The 19,171-nt window shown below is 42.6% G+C and overlaps 1 protein-coding gene across 1 annotated transcript in view; it reads right to left on the bottom strand.

Annotated features, from left to right (window-relative positions):
* The window catches only part of LOC134331915 (protein kinase C-binding protein NELL1-like), a 194,655-nt gene that overhangs the window by 39,962 nt on the left and 135,522 nt on the right, over positions 1-19,171 (bottom strand). The window contains exon 13 of the mRNA XM_063013452.1: positions 7,552-7,677. Coding sequence (XP_062869522.1) covers positions 7,552-7,677 — 126 coding nt within the window. The remainder of the gene's footprint in view (positions 1-7,551; positions 7,678-19,171) is intronic.

The raw sequence follows: 19,171 nt of genomic DNA, 5'->3' as shown, positions 1-19,171 counted from the left end.
AGTGATAGTTTTATAATCTCATAACTGATCTGATGTGGCATCCAAAGTCCTCATTAGTAAGTCTCTTCTGTGCCCATATAAACAGGAACAGATTTCATTTCGTCTTCATGCTTCATCACTGCTTTATCCTGGTCAGGGTGGCGGTGGGTCCGGGTTTCAGTAACACACCCAAAATTACGGGCATTAATCTAAAAAATAACGCCATTGAGTGGACGCTTTTATCCAAAGCGCCTTACAATTATGTTTTTATACAATTCAATCAATTAAGGGTCTTGCTCAGGGGTCCAACAGTGGCAACTTGGTGGTGGCGAGGCTTGAACCGGCAACCTTCTGATTGCTAGTCCAATACCTTCACCACTGAGCTACCAATGACCTTCTGTACTGCTGAAGATCTCCATTATCCCCCGGCTGTGCAGCACCATAGATCAGCCAGCAGAGGTCGTTATTGTGGCGGTTATTAGGAATCCCCTCCGGCTTTCTCACACTGTCTGTATCTGTACAGGCGCCCGGCTGGTCGATAGCACAGCTGAGATTCAGATTTTTTTTTTTTTATCATTATAATTCATATAAATATGAGATTAGTAATATAATTAAATTAATCTGCTTTTATTATCTGGTCATGAGTGTCCGGCCCTCGTGGGGCCCCACATTGGCGGCTCTCATACAGCGACGGTTATTATTATAAATTACGTTTACATTTTCGGCATTAAGCCGACGCTTTTATCCCAAGCGACGTACAGTACTGTGACAGTGTACAGTCTAAGTAATTAAAGGTTAGGGGCCTTGCTCAAGGGCCCAACAGTGGCAAACTGGCAGTGGTGGGGATTTAACCAGTGTCCTTTTGATTACTAGTCCAGTACCTTAACCTCTAGGCTACAGCCGTCCTGTAAATCATCTAAACGATTCCCAGCAGAGCACCAGTAATAATAAAACCTTCTTAATTTCCAGTGCATAAGAAAATACATCTGCTTTTTTACCCATAATCCACGGCTCTAAAGTGAAAGAAAAATGTCCTCGTTAGCGCCGACATTGTTCCTCAATATGCACGAGTCATTTTAATCATGACTAATTTATTCTGTACTTAATTAATGACTGGTGCTGTTTAAACCCTGAAGCAGACTGAACACATTATTCATCCTTTCTTTTGCTGTCCAGCGTTTTTCTCTCGCCGCGAGGAAGCGGGGAAGCGAGGAGGTGAATTCCTCGCGTGGATACGGTGCGCAATTAGCCGAGCGAACACGAGGGGCGAGACACAGACAGACTAATTGGGATTTAAATCTCCGAATTTAATGTTTAAAACCCAATTAGTTAAGATTCAGTCTCAGAGGAGATTCTCTCATAAGACTCTCAATTTAATTCACATTGTGTTAAATCTTCTGGGTTTTTAATGCGACCTGCGTTAACCTGAAACGTACTTTCATAACACGCCGAGTTTACGATGATTTACTGTATTGTGCAAGTCCCAAGACAGGCGCATATCCAACACAGCAGACTTTAAAATCAGTAACATGAAGCCACGTTCAGTCAGGCCGAGAGGACGACTGCATAATGAGCAATTTCATCCCTCGCCGGGGTTTAAAACGACTCCTAGATGACCGAACCGACCCCGCCGACCCGCGTCCCCTAATGATTAAGATCTGATGAGAGAATTAAAACTCAAACTGAGGCTCATTTTGCTCCTGAAGTCTCGGCTATTACATCATTTTAATCCTCTCATCAGATCAGACGTTCAGCTGAAATCATGCCAGCGTGAGTTCTGGATGAGAGACGGAGCTCAAGAGTCGTTTAATAGCGATAAAAACCATTCCGATAAATCTCGCCCTCTTAAAGAACCCTCGAACTGGAAGTGGAACGACACGCCTGGCTTTTTTAATACTGCTAATGGTCATGTGATGCTAGAGCTTTGAAGACAGGACACCCCAAAATCACTGGTGACAATACGCCAGAGAAAACGAGACCTTGACCAGGATCTAATAATTTTCTGCATTTAGAAGTTTTTATCCAAAGCGACTAACAATTATGTTTGTATACAATTCAAGCAATTAGGGGGTTAATGGTCTTGCTCAGGGGTCCAACAGGAGCAGCTTGGTGGTGGTGAGACTTGAACACTTGAGCAATAAAAACCATTCCGATAAATCTCACCCCCTTACAGAACCCTCGAACTGGAAGTGGAACATGGTCATGTGATGCTAGAGCTTTAAAGACAGGATGTCGTTATTTACACCACTAAATCACTGGTGAGGTTAAGCTGGAGAAAACGGGACCTTGACCAGGATAACATGGTGGTAAAGCGATGAATGAATGAACCTCCAAGTTCAGGGTTTTCAAACCCGATTTTTACAGCGGCAAAATCAAAACGTCAAATTAATTAAAACAAAACACAAAACAAAATAAACTTCATAAAATAAAATGGTGGCAATCCAGTCGCACTGTGGTTTACAAGCTGTAACATAAAGCCTCCGCTAGGGGGCGTGTTTATTTTGTATGTGCCTGGTGTGTGTTTTACATTTACATTTTTGGCATTTAGGAGACACTTTTATCCAAAGCGACTTACAGTAGTGTGACAGCATACTGTATAAGCTATTGAGGGTTAAGGGCCGTGCTCAAGGGTCCAACAGTGGGGCTTGAACCAGCAACCTTTTGATTACTAGTCCACTAGGCTACAACTGCCCTGTTAAAGACACTGTGATGTCACTGGTCCAGGTTTATAAAGCCCTCTTGTCTGTCTTGCTGGCCTTGAGATTCCAACGGCCTGCCAGTCACCTTCCTGCCCCTGCAACAGTGACCCCTACTGTTCGGGTAATGAATTGGCATGAGCGCTGGAGAAATGATCAATTAGAGCAAAACATATTGTGCAGACCAACAGGGAATTGAAAATGGCTAAACGTCTACTGGAAGGGCTTGTCAAGACTCAAAATTCATATCAAGGATTTTCAGTGAGGTAAAGGTCAGAGGTCAGGGTCCATATATTCTTAAAAGCTGCTGTTACGTTGCAAATATTTCCCCTTGTGGGATGATAAAAGGCTATTTTATATTATCTTATCCTATCTGTCCACATACTTTTGGCCATGTAACAGATATCAAACACTGTTAGCTGTTAGTTGTTGGTACAAAATGAAAATGTAACTCAGGATGAGGAGGGGTGCGGCTTGTATAACCTGCACTTTATTAGGTTAATGCACGGAGGCGCCTCTGAGATTTTGGGAATCACCCTCAGTTTAGAGCTCCTGCACCTCCTCAGCTCGGAACTCGCGCCTCACATAATTGAAGTCACGTTCAATTAAACCTCTGTATCGATGAGAGAAGATTGGATTTTTCTCTTTAGTGTGATCATTCACTGAAATGTTTTCTATTACTGTTATTTCAGGGTTGATCAGGGTCGCAGGGGGTCCGGTACCACCGGGAAACACTGGGTGGAAGGCAGGAGACCATGGACAGGGTGCTAATTCATCTCCGTTTAATTAATTGGTTCGGAGTTCCGAACAAGGAACCGAATCTCGGAGACTATGGCCAAAAGTATATGGACACCCAGAAGTTTATAAAGAAGCGTAGATAGACGTCACGTGAGGAGGTCCACTGATGAACTGACTCACGGGAAGAGAGGCATCCTATAACATTGCCATTCCAAAGGTCCACATCGTGTCCACATACTTTCGGCTACGCGGTGAGTTCTGATGTATAACGGATGTCGGTGAAAGCCGTTTAGGAGCCGTTTGTCAGACCGAGTGTGAAAAGCGAGGCGCACGAGTGCAGGATTCACGTGGGAACGCTCCTCTATACGCTCCTACGCTAAATTATTCCCTCCGAGTGTCATAAAAGCCACTTTCGGGGCCCGTGTTCCAATTTCACGCCAGCCTGACTGACCCCATTACGTCCGGAGCGCTCAGGAACCTCAGGGGAAGGAACGATCCCTCCCCAGACGCCGGATCCTGGCGAGGAGTTTGGGAAATGATGTCATAAAATGAAGCACCGGAGCTGAAGAGCTCTGACGTTTCGGCGTCGTGTCCAGTTCCCACACGGTGTCTTAAGTGTGGTGTATTCATCAGAAGAAATGGAGGCCATAACATTAAAACCACCTCCTTGTTTCTACACTCACGGTCCATCTTATCAGCTCCACTTACCATATAGAAGCACTTTGTAGTTCTACAATTACTGACTGTAGTCCATCTGTTTCTCTGCATGCCACAGGACCACCACAGAGCAGGTATTATTTGGGTGGTGGATCATTCTCAGCACTGCAGTGACACTGACATGGTGGTGGTGTGTTAGTGTGTGTTGTGCTGGTATGAGTGGATCAGACACAGCAGTCCTGCTGGAGTTTTTAAACACCTCACTGTCACTGCTGGACTGAGAATAGTCCACCAACCGAAAACATCCAGCCAACAGCACCCCGTGGGCAGCGTCCTGTGACCACTGATGAAGGTCTAGAAGATGACCGACTCAAACAGCAGCAATAGATGAGCGATCGTCTCTGACTTTACATCTACAAGGTGGACCGACTAGGTAGGAGTGTCTAATAGAGTGGACAGTGAGTGGACACGGTGTTTAAAAACTCCAGTTCATACCAGCACAACACACACTAACACACCACCACCATGTCAGTGTCACTGCAGTGCTGAGAATCATCCACCACCTAAATAATACCTGCTCTGTGGTGGTCCTGACCATTGAAGAACAGGGTGAAAGGAGATAACACAGCATGACTCAAACAAAACTGACTCCAACTTTGAGAGTTCGAGCCCCTTAGGTTCTGGTAAAGGCTCCAGAAAATGGAATAAAGACCTTGATTGGCTTATAGAGACGCCTGTGAGCATTAGAGCGGCCCAATCTTATCACGAAGAGTCACATGACCATTTCCATTCATGTCATTGGCTTGGAAGTAAAGAAATCAGCTCCCGAAACTTCTACATCCAGCAGGACGACGTGACATTAAGCAAACGCCTGTTTAATCTAAAGCTGACGCTAATAAACGTCTCCTGATCTCGTAATACTTCATAATAAGCGCCGGTACCGGTCCACCGTCTCACACATCTCAACTCGATCTGGATCTCAGCTCACCTGAGAAGGAGACGAGACCCGAGAGGTCGTTAAAATCCGCGCGGTCGTACATCATCGCCGCGCTTAAGTGGAGGAAATGGAGGTTAAAACCAGAACGTGTGTCTGATGAAGTTCCTCAGGTCCTTCAAGATCCGCCGAGCGCGCTGACTAACGGGCGTCGCCGTCGCGAGGCCTCGGGGAGAGATTTCCTAAATACGAGCGTCCTGCTTAATTCTGCTCCTGCTGATTCACCCTCGAAGAGAAGAAGTGAAGGAGAATAATGAGCTGCAGACACATCCAGTTCTGCATAAAAGTGCAGCTCGGTAGCGACGCTTCGTTTAAACGGACCGGATCTTTGTGTTTAATTAAAGGAGAAAGTGACATTTCAGTTTACTCGTTAGATTCAGGCTTTAATGCAGCGCTGAGAAATAAAATAACGACTTTTTTTAAGGAGACTACCCACGAGCTCTAATATTAATAATAACATTTACAGCATTTTGCTGATGCTTTCATATGTCTATCTGTCTATCAATCTGTCTATCTATCAGTCTGTCTATCAGTCTGTCTGTCTATCCATCTAGCTATCTGTCTCACTGTCAATCTGTCTGTATGTCTATCTATCAATCTCTCTGTTGGTGTGTCTATCTGTCTATATATCTATATGTCCGTCTATCTGTCTGTCTGTCTGTCTATCTATTAGTCTGTCTGTCTGTCTATCTATCTATCTATCTATCTGTCTGTCTGTCTGTCTGTCTGTCTGTCTGTCTGTCTATCTATCTATCTATCTATCTATCTATCTATCTAACTGTCTGTCTGTCTGTCTGTCTATCTATATGTCTGTCTGTCTGTCTATCTATATGTCTGTCTATCTGTCTATCTATATGTCTGTCTGTCTATCTGTCTATCTATCTATCTATCTATCTATCTATCTATCTATCTATCTATCTATCTATCTATCTATCTATCTAACTGTCTGTCTGTCTGTCTATCTGTCTATCTATATGTCTGTCTGTCTGTCTATCTATCTATCTATCTATCTATCTATCTATCTATCTATCTATCTATCTATCTATCTATCTATCTATCTATCTAACTGTCTGTCTATCTATTAGTCTGTCTGTCTATCTATATGTCTGTCTATCTATCTATCTGTCTGTCTGTCTGTCTGTCTATCTATCTATCTATCTATCTATCTATCTATCTATCTATCTATCTATCTATCTATCTATATGTCTGTCTGTCTGTCTGTCTGTCTGTCTGTCTGTCTGTCTGTCTGTCTGTCTATCTATCTATCTATCTATCTATCTATCTATCTATCTATCTATCTATCTATCTATCTGTCTATCTATCTATCTGTATGTCTATCTATCTGTCTGTCTGTCTATCTCTCTGTTGGTCTATCTGTCTGTCTATATATCTATCTATCTATCTATCTATCTATCTATCTATCTATCTATCTATCTATCTATCTATCTATCTATCTATCTATCTACCTGTCTGTCTGTCTATCTGTCTGTCTGTCTACAATTGAGGGTTAGGGGCTTTGCTCAGGAGTCCAACAGTTCCATATTAAAAGGTGTGTCCACATACTTTCGGCCACATAATGTGTGTGTGTGTGTGTGTGATTTTAATACTTCTGTATTATCAGTCAGAAATATAACAGTGATGTTATAAAACTGCTGTTAGTACATTAACGATTACTGCTAATTAACATGTACCTCAATATTCATTAAGCCTTAATTAGTAATAGATTATGACTTAATTAAAGCAGAAAATATGCTAATGAAGCTGAATATCCGGTGCACAGGCCTGTCGGAAGGCGTCCCGGGGTGTTTTACCTAACCGCTGACTTTACATTAGTACGTATGTATAGATTAACCCCTAATTATCAGATCGTTAGCTTAGTTAACACAGTAATTAGCAATAATTAGGACAAATGTGTCAGGGCTCCAGATCTGTGGTTATTTTGTAATGTAAGCTGTAATATCCAGTTCTGTTTAGTTTTCTCTCCGTCTGTTCCCCTGATTACCAACCGCGTCCAAATATTAATGTTTCTTCATCCATTATTAACTCTCAGCTCAATCTGAAGGTCGTCGAGGGTCGGAGCTTCGCCACGAAATCCCTTATTCAGTGAAAAGAGGAACGTAAACAATCAGGCTTAGGAGGCACAGCACATTAGTTACATCAGGGGTGTCCAAACTTTCCTTGTTGAGGGCCAGTTGGGAGTAATAAATACACAACCACTGGGCCACAGACTCTTCTGTAAACAATAAAAGAAATAAAAATATAACAGAGCTCCTGATTACTAACAATTCCACTTCCTGTTTGAGTGATTATGGAGTTTAGTGTAGCTCTCCGTGCACGATACGGATCTCTGTGGGAACCCAAACTGGCAGGTGATGAAAAGCGGTCGCCCACCCGATTTCTTATTGGGAATTGGAAATGACTAGGTGAGAAATAAACAGATGAATAGTGTAATAGTGTGTTCATGTGTGTGTGTGTGTGTGTGTGTACCTGTGCAGGAGAAGTCGTCCACTCTGGAGGATCCGGGCACACAGTCACATCGATGCCCACCGGGCAGATTCACACACACCGTGTTAGCCTGGCAGTAATGCATCAGTGTCGAACACTCGTCTATATCTGAGCACAGAAATACAAACAAAACAAACGAAAAGGAACATAAATCAAAGAGCATCAAGAGGTCACAAGAGCGGTGTGCGGTACACACACACACACACACACACACACACATTCATACACAGGTCAGGCAGAACGGATGGCGTTTTTTTGTCTGCGTGCTATACCGGCGGGCACTAAACAGACACAATTCACCCGGTCTGAACGGAAGATGGTCTGGCTGAGGTCCGGGCACATGTAACACTTTTCCATGCCATGGTACCGGGACTGGTGCCAAAATCCCAAACGGTTCAGCGCAGGTTCTCGGCCCGGAAAAATTGGTGCCCCTCTGGCCCCGAAATCTTGTTGGCAGGAGGAAGCAGGAGACATACGCCCAAAATCCAGGGAGAAGTGATCAGTCCCGGCGGCTGCCGCTGTAGGTCGTGTAGACGGTGAAGTTAACAGGATAATTAGGTTTTCTCAGAGGGAAATCAACTTTTTAAATTCGTTTAATTCCTAATGACCAGACCGGGAACGTTTCAGCGACGCTCTGATGTGGCACCGCCGGCGGAGGAAATGAGATCGGCGGTAGAACGGCGCGTCAGTAATGGCCTCAAATCTACGACTCAAGTGGGCTTGAACGACGTGGAGGTGTTACGTAATCATGAGCGTCGGGGACAAAGCAGAGATCTGATGGAGTGATTTTATTACTGCAGAGACGAACGAGCAGCCCGGCGTAAAGATCTGCGCGCTATACGGGTGTTCAAGACTGAATCTAGTAACACACACACTTCACTAATCAGAATGTGCTTGGGTCGAATCTCTGAGGAGAATCCAGATAAACACAGATACATGTGGAGCTGCAACACTGGATCTGACGCTTATTCCACACTGATGCAGATTCAGCTCAGATTCACACGCTGATGACGCCGAGGCTCCACGTGTGATGGAGCTCATGGAGATCGTAGGAGCAGAAATCTTTGGTTTCCAGCCCTCCAGACAGGAGCCTTTAATCACGACAAAGACCCAAATGTTTTATTAGCGATGCCACCGCGGGAAACTAATAGCCTCCGAGCACAAAACAGAATCACGAGCGTGTTTCCAATAAGTCTGTGCGGCGGATAATCCACGTCGAGGTGTGAATTCTCTCACCAAATGAGATCCAGCAGCTGAGAAGCCCTCCGTCGTTCAACCACGATCGATATCTGCTTCCTCCAGCACCAGCGCCGGAGCTCGCAGCGGCGGCAAATCTGGTTTTTAGCTTCCACTGCGCGCGTTCAGAGGAGACGTTTCATTAGCCGGCACCTCCCTGACCCTCGGACCCTCGGCCGTGATCTGTAATCAGCTGATTTCTGAAGGGTCGGATCAGACGGGGTGTTTCTGATCACGATACACTGATTCGTAATTACTGCCCCGGGCGTCAGGTGGCGACGGGCCGCGACTCCGCGTGATTATCCAATCAGAAGAGACATTCAGGTGTCGAGTCTCAGCCATGATGAAATAATTCTGTGTTTTTATTATTTTATCCCATCTGTGACCGGAACGTTAACCTTTATTTCATGAGGGTAATAGAAGCTCACGCCACACTCACTCACACTTCCTGTCTGTGATACGACCTTATTTGTTCGGCTGTGTGTCGTTGCCATGACGGTAATTTTTAATGTCCAGTTAAAATGAGCTCATGTTGGTAGCCGGTCACCACAGGTTTTAGAAGGATTCATGCTGGTTCAGGCTGGTTATGCTGACCAGCTACACAGATAAAACTGGTCATGATGGTTTAACAACTTGGTAAAGCTGGATTTGCTGGTTGACTGACTTTGCATACCTGGTCATGCTGTTGGTAAGTTGGTAAAGCTGGTTATGATTAGTTAGACTGGTGTTGTTGGTCAATCAGCTTTGTAGTTCTGGTTATGTTGGTTGACCAGCTTAGTAAAGCTGATCATACTCATAAAGCTGGACTAGTTGGTTGACTAACTTTGCATGCTGGTTAAACAATTTGGTAAATCATGTGTTTAGTAAAGCTTATCTTGCTGGTTGTCCAGATTTGTGAAGCTAGTCTGGCTGGTACACCAAGCTGTTAAAGCTGGTTATGCTATTTGACAAACTTGGTGAAGCTGGTTATTCTGAATGCTTAGCTTAGTTGGACTGGTGTTGTTGCTCAATCCAGCTCTGTGAAGCTGGTTATGATGGTTGAATAACTTGGTAAAGCTGGACTAGTTGGTTGACTAACTTTGCATGCTGGTTAAACAACTTGGTAAACCCTGTGGAAAAACTTGGTAAAGCAGGTCATGCTGGTTGTCCAGATTTGTGACGCTGGTCCTGCTGAAAGACAAACTTGGTTAAGCTGTTTATGCTGAATGCCCAGCTTAGTTAGATTGGCGTTATTGGTCAGATAGCTTTGTAGTTCTGGTCATGCTGTTGTCCAGTTTTGTGAAGCTGATTATACTGGTAAGCCAACTTGGTAAAGCTGGATTTGCTGGTTGAACAACTTGATTAAGCCTGTGGACTAACTTGGTACAGTCGGTTATGCTGATGGAACACGGTGAAGCTGGTGAAGCTGGATGCCCGGCTTAGTTGGAGAGGTTTTGAGGGTCGATCGACTCTAGTTCTGGTCAAGCTGGTCATAATAGACCACCAAACGCTGGTAGATCAGCTGAACCATGGAAACAATGAAATCATGTACTGGTGAACAAGTGGATATTCTGGCTGGTCAATCATTATCAGTCTGAGCTGACCATGGTCCCAGTGCATAAACAAGGTTCCTGAACACATGGTTCTACAAGAGAAGCAGGGAGGAACTTCGACTTCAGGAACGTCAACCCCACTGAACACCAGAGGCCCAAATTCCCACAGAGACCTTCCTAGAAGAGTTAAGGCTGTCACAGCAATCTGTTCTGATTAGAGACTCAGGCTTTTGTGGATACTGCTTTTGTACCAAATTATGATTATTTTATTTTTAAACTCATTACTAGCCATAAATTCCTCCCGTCCCAACTTTTTTTGGAACGTGGTGCAGGCCTGAAGCTGACCAGATAAAACATTAAATATATTGGGTTTATACTACAAAGAAATGAAGGTCGTAAATAAATAAATGTAAATAAAAACACACTGTTTCTGATCTGTGGTTGTACTGTGTATATCAGTGTTACTGTGATGCAACAAAATGCTCTCGGTCATTCATTCTTTATCTGAGAGCTGGACGCCGCTGCACCGCTCCGGGTTTCATTTCAGAAGCAAAATAAATACCTACAAACGCCGCACACTTCCTCCTAAATATAATTTCCTTATCACAGGACGACCTCTCAGCCAAAAACATGAAGCGAGTATAAATTCTGTAGATAAAAACCTGTGCAGTTCACAGCAGCTTTAAAATGAACTTCTTTAAAATGCAGCTTCAGATTCCATCACATAAATCCCAACGACGGAGAACGTCTCGTATTCAGCACTTATATAAATAAATAAATATAAAAACATGGCGTCGTATTTCTTGTCTATCTCACTTTCATTTGGGATTTAGCTGCTGTGAAAGGAAATACGTTCTGAACGTGATACTGAAGCGTCTCGTCTAAATGACTCAACGATCGCAGCTGATTGATGCCGGAAAGGAAATAGAGGAGAGCAGAGAATCCGGGAAGAGCCGCACAGCAAACCCATCAGCACAGAGAACACCAGACCTGAATACGTGGATTTTATAAACAGCAGCAGAGCTTTCTAACTTTGTGGGCCACTTTAAATCACCAGCAAGCTTCCTGCACAACTCTGGGCTGGATCTTCGTCTGTTTTGCAAATGTTTTGTTTTTTCTAGCACTGAGGTTTCTGTGAAGGAGAAACATTCTTAAAAGTGAGGAGAACTTGGACAGCAATGGTGGGACTTGAAACAGCAACCTTCTGATTACTAGTTCAGTACCTTAACCGCTAGGCTACAACTGCCCTTCCTCTAACCGATAGATTATTCCTGCATTCACTGGCTTGTTTGTACAGTTCTGAGCCCAAAGTTACGCAGGTGAAGGTTAAGAGTTCAGCTCCGACTCTCCTGGGGTTTGATCTCACAAGCTTCTGGCCCGAGGCTACATAACCTGGCCCACAGCATGAATTACAGATGGCAGATTTGTGTGTGTGTGTGTGTGTGTGTGTTGATGGATTATTCATCTCCTGTATCTCCTGTATACCGCAGTAACTCCTCTTGAAAAGAAAATGGAAATTTAATTCACGCGTCGAGTCGAGAGAGACGCTGAAGTGAATCACGGCGACGCTACAGCTGATCGAGTGGATCTGAACGAGGAATCAAAGCGAATTTCATTGCAGGAAATCTGATCAGTGAGGAGGAGGAGGAGAAACGAGATGGAGAAGCTCGGAGAACAGTGGTGAACATCCTGGAGAACATCCTGAATTAAACCCTAATCATACGGCAGTGGGACGGCGAATGATAGATACTTCATTCATCCAGAGAAAAACTTCTTCAATGGTCAGGACCACCACAGGACCACCACAGAGCAGGTATTATTTAGGTGGTGGATCATTCTCAGCACTGCAGTGACACTGACATGGTGGTGGTGTGTTAGTGTGTGTTGTGCTGGTACGAGTGGATCAGACACAGCAGCGCTGCTGGAGTTTTTAAACACCTCACTGTCACTGCTGGACTGAGAATAGTCCACCAACCTAAAACATCCAACCAACAGCGCCCCGTGGGCAGCGTCCTGTGAGCACTGATGAAGGTCTAGAAGATGAGCGACTCAAACAGCAGCAATAGATGAGCGATCGTCTCTGACTTTACATCTACAAGGTGGACCGACTAGGTAGGAGTGTCTAATAGAGTGGACAGTGAGTGGACACGGTATTTAAAAACTCCAGCAGCGCTGCTGTGTCTGATCCACTCATACCAGCACAACACACACTAACACACCACCACCATGTCAGTGTCACTGCAGTGCTGAGAATCATCCACCACCTAAATAATACCTGCTCTGTGGGGGTCCTGTGGTGAAAGCAGGTTAAAATAAAGCATGTAGAGAAACAGATGGACTACAGTCAGTAATTGTAGAACTACAAAGTGCTTCTATATGGTAAGTGGAGCTGATAAAATGGACAGTGAGTGTAGAAACAAGGAGGTGGTTTTAATGTTATGGCTGATCGGTGTATATGCGCCGCTGCTTTCACATCCTCACATGAAAATCTTCTTCCTCTTAAAGCTTCGTTGAGCCTCCAAAAAGGTGGAAATCAGATGGAGCTAAATCTGGACTGTAAGCGTCTCTCAGACACGAGCGATTACTACAAGTGAGGAAACTTTTTGAAGATCCCTCGTACATAAAAAGGGGTTGAATATTCGAACCCTTGGCTGCAGCAGGTACCTGTGTGAACCCGTCGCGGTCAGTAATAAACGGCAGGCTGCAATTGCTCTTGTTCCTAAGCAGTAATTAAATCAATTTCTTAATTGTAAGTCCGCAGGCTGCAGTCAAAAATCTCTACACACTAATGAGCTACTGCTGTGTGTGTGTGTGTGTGTGTGTGTCGGCCTGCAGCCATCAATCCAGATCAAAACTCATTACTTATAAAACCTCTGTATTAACCTTGAGAGAAAGTAATCACCCCCCCCCCCCCGACCTGAACGTCACTGGCTGCTTTATATTTGTTGTATTTTTTACATCCCTCATGAGGTGCACGGGTTCCTCCACTCGTCTATGCAGAGCTGCTTTCTCTCAAGGTCTGAGCACATCTACACCGGGTTCAGCTCAGGACTTTTATTCTATTAAAGTTTTATTACGCTCCTCTGCAGTATTCCGGAGCTGAACGACCTGCTGCATGAGCCAGAACATTTTTCAGCTTCAGGTCATGGACACATGACCTCACATTCTCATCAAGAGTTTTGAAAAAGAGTTTACGGGTCTGTCTGAAAACCTACTGAGCTGCGTCAGTAGAGAGGATTCTAATCAGACATGGAACTCATAAGGCAGATTATTTAGACGCACTACAGGGGGTGCTGGAGCCAATCCCAGCTTTCAGTGGGCACAAGGCACAAAGAGAAATCCAGGTCAGGGCACCAGTCCATCACAGGGCACACACACAAACACACATTTAAGTATCTCCAACTTTCCTGACTGCACGTCTTAGTACTGTGGGAGGAAACCTACACAGACACGGGGAGAACATGCAAACTGCACACAGAAAGGACCCGGATCAGCTCTGCCATCTTGTTGGACTGGGCGCCTACATGAACAACAGCCAATCGTTGGGAGCCGGGTAAGGACTCATTACGACCTAATTACGACCTCTGCTGGCTGGTTGATGGCATCTGCACAGGGTCGAGGAATAATGTGGACAGGGTGTGGTTCTCCAGACACAAAGCTAATCTACATATGAACTTGCCTCGTGCAGGTCTCGCTCTCCTCAATCAAGGCGGGGATCAGCCTCAGTAGAGAGGAAGCGTAAAGCAATCGGGTAATTGGATATGCTAAAAGTTGATGCAGAAATGCAGAAAAGACCTGGACCACTCCACCTGGGAATCGAACCCAGGACCTTCTTGCTGTAAGGTTAGTTTATTTGTTCGTCATGTTTTTACTCTTTTTTGTATCTCCAGTTTACCTCACTTGTATGTCTTTGGACTGTGGGAGGAAACCAGAGCACCTGGAGGAAACCCACGCAGACACGCTACCCACCGAGCCACTGTGCTGCTCCGGAGTGGAGATGGAACACTTAGCTGTCTATATACTCTCGAATTTCCCCCACGGGGATCGATAGATAAATCTTATCTTATAGACTTTCCGCCAAGAGTTGAATTCTCAAAAACTAAAGTAAATATATAAAAGAAACAAAGCAAGAAATATTAAATATAAAGAGAGGATAAATGATGACAGGTAGAGGGAAGAGGAGCAGATAAAGAATATAAATCAGGTTAAATGATCGTCGTCATTAATAAAAGAGAAAAACGATGGATAAAAAGAGGCGGAAAAAAGAAATAATAAACACAGAGCGAATACAAAACAGGCAAAATGACAAACTGAAATATAAAGGCGTGTCCGCCGGCTAAACAAACCCACAGACATCTTGGCACCACTGGCATCTCATCCTCTTGCCAGTCGTACAATCCTTTTCCTTTTCAAACACTTGCAGACGATTCGTCTCATCCCAGAGCGACACACGTTCCTGCCCGAGGTCTCGTCTTAAAATATTCCACATCTCAGCCGCATGAAGCTGTCAAATTCACCGGGACGCTCGGCGCGGGCTGTTGCTATGCAACCGGGCGCTGTAGTTTATGACAGTGAGGTATGATCGACGTCGAGTCAGCGGGTCTGTGTGAAAAACCCATAAATATATATATATAGTGATCTCTCTATATAGATTATCTATAGAAATTCTTAGCTCCCTTAAAACGCTCCTACTGAGGCGCCTTAATTCTGAGTGATGATCTGACTGAATGACGAGGGAGCGTCCGACGCCTCCTCAGCGCTGAAGATCAATCCCAGCATTCAGTGCGGCACAACTTTTCTCACAAAAAACAACAAACACGGCGGGCGAATGCAGCGCAACCAACGGAGTTCAGAACGTTAAGCTCAGCAGCGAGCAGTAAAAACCGGAGCATACCGGAGCGCCAAGCGAAGTGTTTTCACCGCGTATCGCGTGAATGTAGCTTTAGGATTTAAATACTAATGTGCCAATTAATAAAACACGACCACACATCACACCCCAAATGAATTCAGTTTCAAAAGTATTTGGACGCCTGACCATGAGCTTGTTGGACGTTCCATTTCTAAACGAAACGCTATTAAAATAGATTGACCTCTATGCCGCTGTTCTGAGACGGCTTCTTACAAGACTGCTTTGCATGGCTGGGCACTGATGTCGGTGTTCTGGTTCATCCCAGAGCTGTTGAGTGGGGCTGAGGTCAGGGCTCTGGACCAGACCTGGAAAGGGCCTTCCCTAAACTGTTGGAAGCTTTATATAACTGATTTGTTTAGACCTGTGAGCACTTGTAGGCCAGTTGTAGCCTATTGGTTAAGATACTGGACTAGTAATCAAAAGGTTGCTGGTTCAAACCCCACTACTGCCAAGATTTCACTGTTGGGCCCTTAACCCTCATTTGCTTAGACAGTATACTGTCACGGTACTGTAAGTCGCTCTGGATAAAAGCGTCCGCTAAATGCCGTGAATGTAAATTATAGTGGCTCTAACACATGAATTTAGTTTAATTGAGCCACTGCACATGCCCAGTAGGGCGAGGCCCGGGCTTGGCCCCAGAACTGGTCTTAAAGTCATCATGTAGAGCACATCAGGAACCTGTTAGATCAAAAACACCACCGATTTTTGCTTGTAAAAAAGATTTCAGCAGCTCCATCTCATTCTGTCTCAGTTTTCTACCTCCCATCTCTTCTCATTGTATCTGTGTGTGTCTCTCTGTCCATCCAGCTCTCGCTCTGAGGAACCATCGATTTTTACCAGCCAGCATTCAGCTGTTAGCATTTTCACTTCAGAGCTCTGAGCTGCCACTCACACACACACACACACAATGACTATTAATGAACTATTATTATCGGGGAAATGAGTGCTGGTACTTTTATAGAGCAATACTTATTACTAAGCTTATAAAAGTATTATTATTAGTAGTAGTAGTATTATCATTATTATAACTATTATTATTATTATATTATTATTACTATTACTATTATTATTATTATTGTTGTTACTATTATTATTATTATTGTTATTATCATCATTATAATTGTTATTTTACTGTTTTTATTATCATAATTATAATTTTTACTGTTATTATTAACATCTTCATTATTATTATTATTATTAATTTGACTGTTAATATTATTATTTTTCATTATTTTTATCATTATATTTTTTACTGTTATTATTTTTTATGATTATTGTTACTATCATTATGATTTTTTGTTATTATTAATATTAATATTATTATTATTATTATATATCTTTTTACATTTTTTAAAATCGATTTCTTCTATATGAAGAACGAGTTACTGAATCATGTCATCATGCCTGCGTTGCCATATATGGCATGGAGGTACAGATTCACGTGCTGGTTTCCCCCCTGCGTGTAATTAAACCATAATCACGGCCAATTACCATCATACTCCAATATTTTCTACAAGTACGACACCTACATGTGCCGAAAGGGCTGCGCTCACTGATTATTTTTTAGCGGACAGTGACAAATTCCATCAGTTCCATTAAAACATACAAACAGTCACATCCTACAAGCAGACAGTAGCAGCATGCAGCCTTTTATGGAGGTAAATATGTAGCAAAAGTTTTGCACCTGTAAAAAAAAATCTGTAACTGTGAAAAAGATTTGTACCTGTAAAAAATAAATGTGTAACTGTAAAAAAAATCTGTAAAATTTTTATCTGTAAAAATTAAATCTGTAACTGTAAAAAAGATTTGTACCTGTAAAAAATAAATCTGTAACTGTAAAAAAGATTTGTACCTGTAAAAAATAAATCTGTAACTGTAAAAAAGATTTGTACCTGTAAAAAATAAATCTGTAACTGTAAAAAAGATTTGTACCTGTAAAAAATAAATCTGTACTTTTATTTTCGATGTGAGAATAAAAACATTGCAGCACAGTTTCAAATCTGCCCGCCACGAGTTTTGCAACAAATATCTCAGTTAGCGTGTTGCAAAACTGATTTGTACCTGTAGCTGCAGGGGCGGGGCTTAGAGGGGCAGGGGGCGGGACTACTGGGGAGATAGACGTAATTACCGACCAATCAAAAGAGCTTGTTTGTAGCGCAGCAAGAAGCCTGTCAATCACAAGTTTCATTGTAGTTGGATCAGAACAAAATAACTCACGTTATAACTTCCTTATTAGTGTTGCTGTGGGTTTTATGGTGGATGTTTGCTGCGTGTTGTCTGCTAGTTAATGTGTTAATGCGTTTAACCCTGCTAGTTTTATACTGGACATATTGGACATTCGTCTGACATTCGAGTTTCTTTCATCTCGTTCTCGGCTAATAAACATTCAAAAGCGAATTAACCTGCACGAACTGACTCTGCAGTAAACAAAGCACAAACTACAATCTAATATGTTTTTAAAAGTCTTTCTGTTTATTTTTATTTAACGCTATTTCGTGATTGTGAGCTTTGTCTGCCTTGAAAAGCCAAGGGAGCCTCTCAAAAGTGCATAAAGCCAGGTTATAGTTCTGTATTACCTAGTGACATGTACCATTCACCACAACTGTATTAAGTCCTAAAGAAATCTAAACAAACATTTCAATGTAATAAGTAATGTAAATTGCAATGAAAAATTTCTATATTTCATTCTTTATTATTATACTATAGGACTTTGTATGATTTGTCGCTGCTGTAAGACTATTATGTAAAATAGTGAGTAGTGCAAGTGACATGGTAACTACTACAACCTTTTTTGTATAAAAATGTACGTTTCTATGCTATATTTTATTGTTTATTACTATACCCACACTGTAGAGCTTTTTTCTGTAATTTAGGGGTAGTAGGTGGTGCATGTCACTACATTGCTTATTACATTAAAATGTTTGTTTAGATTTCTTTAGGACTTAATACAGTTGTGGTGAATGGTACATGTCACTAGGTAATACAGAACTATAACCTGGCTTTATGCACTTTTGAGAGGCTCCCTTGGCTTTTCAAGGCAGACAAAGCTCACAATCACGAAATAGCGTTAAATAAAAATAAACAGAAAGACTTTTAAAAACATATTAGATTGTAGTTTGTGCTTTGTTTACTGCAGAGTCAGTTCGTGCAGGTTAATTCGCTTTTGAATGTTTATTAGCCGAGAACGAGATGAAAGAAACTCGAATGTCAGACGAATGTCCAATATGTCCAGTATAAAACTAGCAGGGTTAAACGCATTAACACATTAACTAGCAGACAACACGCAGCAAACATCCACCATAAAACCCACAGCAACACTAATAAGGAAGTTATAACGTGAGTTATTTTGTTCTGATCCAACTACAATGAAACTTGTGATTGACAGGCTTCTTGCTGCGCTACAAACAAGCTCTTTTGATTGGTCGGTAATTACGTCTATCTCCCCAGTAGTCCCGCCCCCTGCCCCTCTAAGCCCCGCCCCTGCAGCTACAGGTACAAATCAGTTTTGCAACACGCTAACTGAGATATTTGTTGCAAAACTCGTGGCGGGCAGATTTGAAACTGTGCTGCAATGTTTTTATTCTCACATCGAAAATAAAAGTACAGATTTATTTTTTACAGGTACAAATCTTTTTTACAGTTACAGATTTATTTTTTACAGGTACAAATCTTTTTTACAGTTACAGATTTATTTTTTACAGGTACAAATCTTTTTTACAGTTACAGATTTAATTTTTACAGGTACAAATCTTTTTTACAGTTACAGATTTAATTTTTACTGATAAAAATTTTACAGATTTTTTTTACAGTTACACATTTATTTTTTACAGGTACAAATCTTTTTCACAGTTACAGATTTTTTTTTTACAGGTGCAAAACTTTTGCTACATATTTACCTCCATACCTTTCCTCCCTCAGACACGGC

The sequence above is a fragment of the Trichomycterus rosablanca genome, chromosome 17 (assembly GCF_030014385.1).
Source record: "Trichomycterus rosablanca isolate fTriRos1 chromosome 17, fTriRos1.hap1, whole genome shotgun sequence".
Lineage (NCBI taxonomy): Eukaryota > Metazoa > Chordata > Actinopteri > Siluriformes > Trichomycteridae > Trichomycterus > Trichomycterus rosablanca.
Note: the sequence above shows the minus strand (reverse complement) of the source record. Positions and strands in the feature narration are given on the sequence as shown.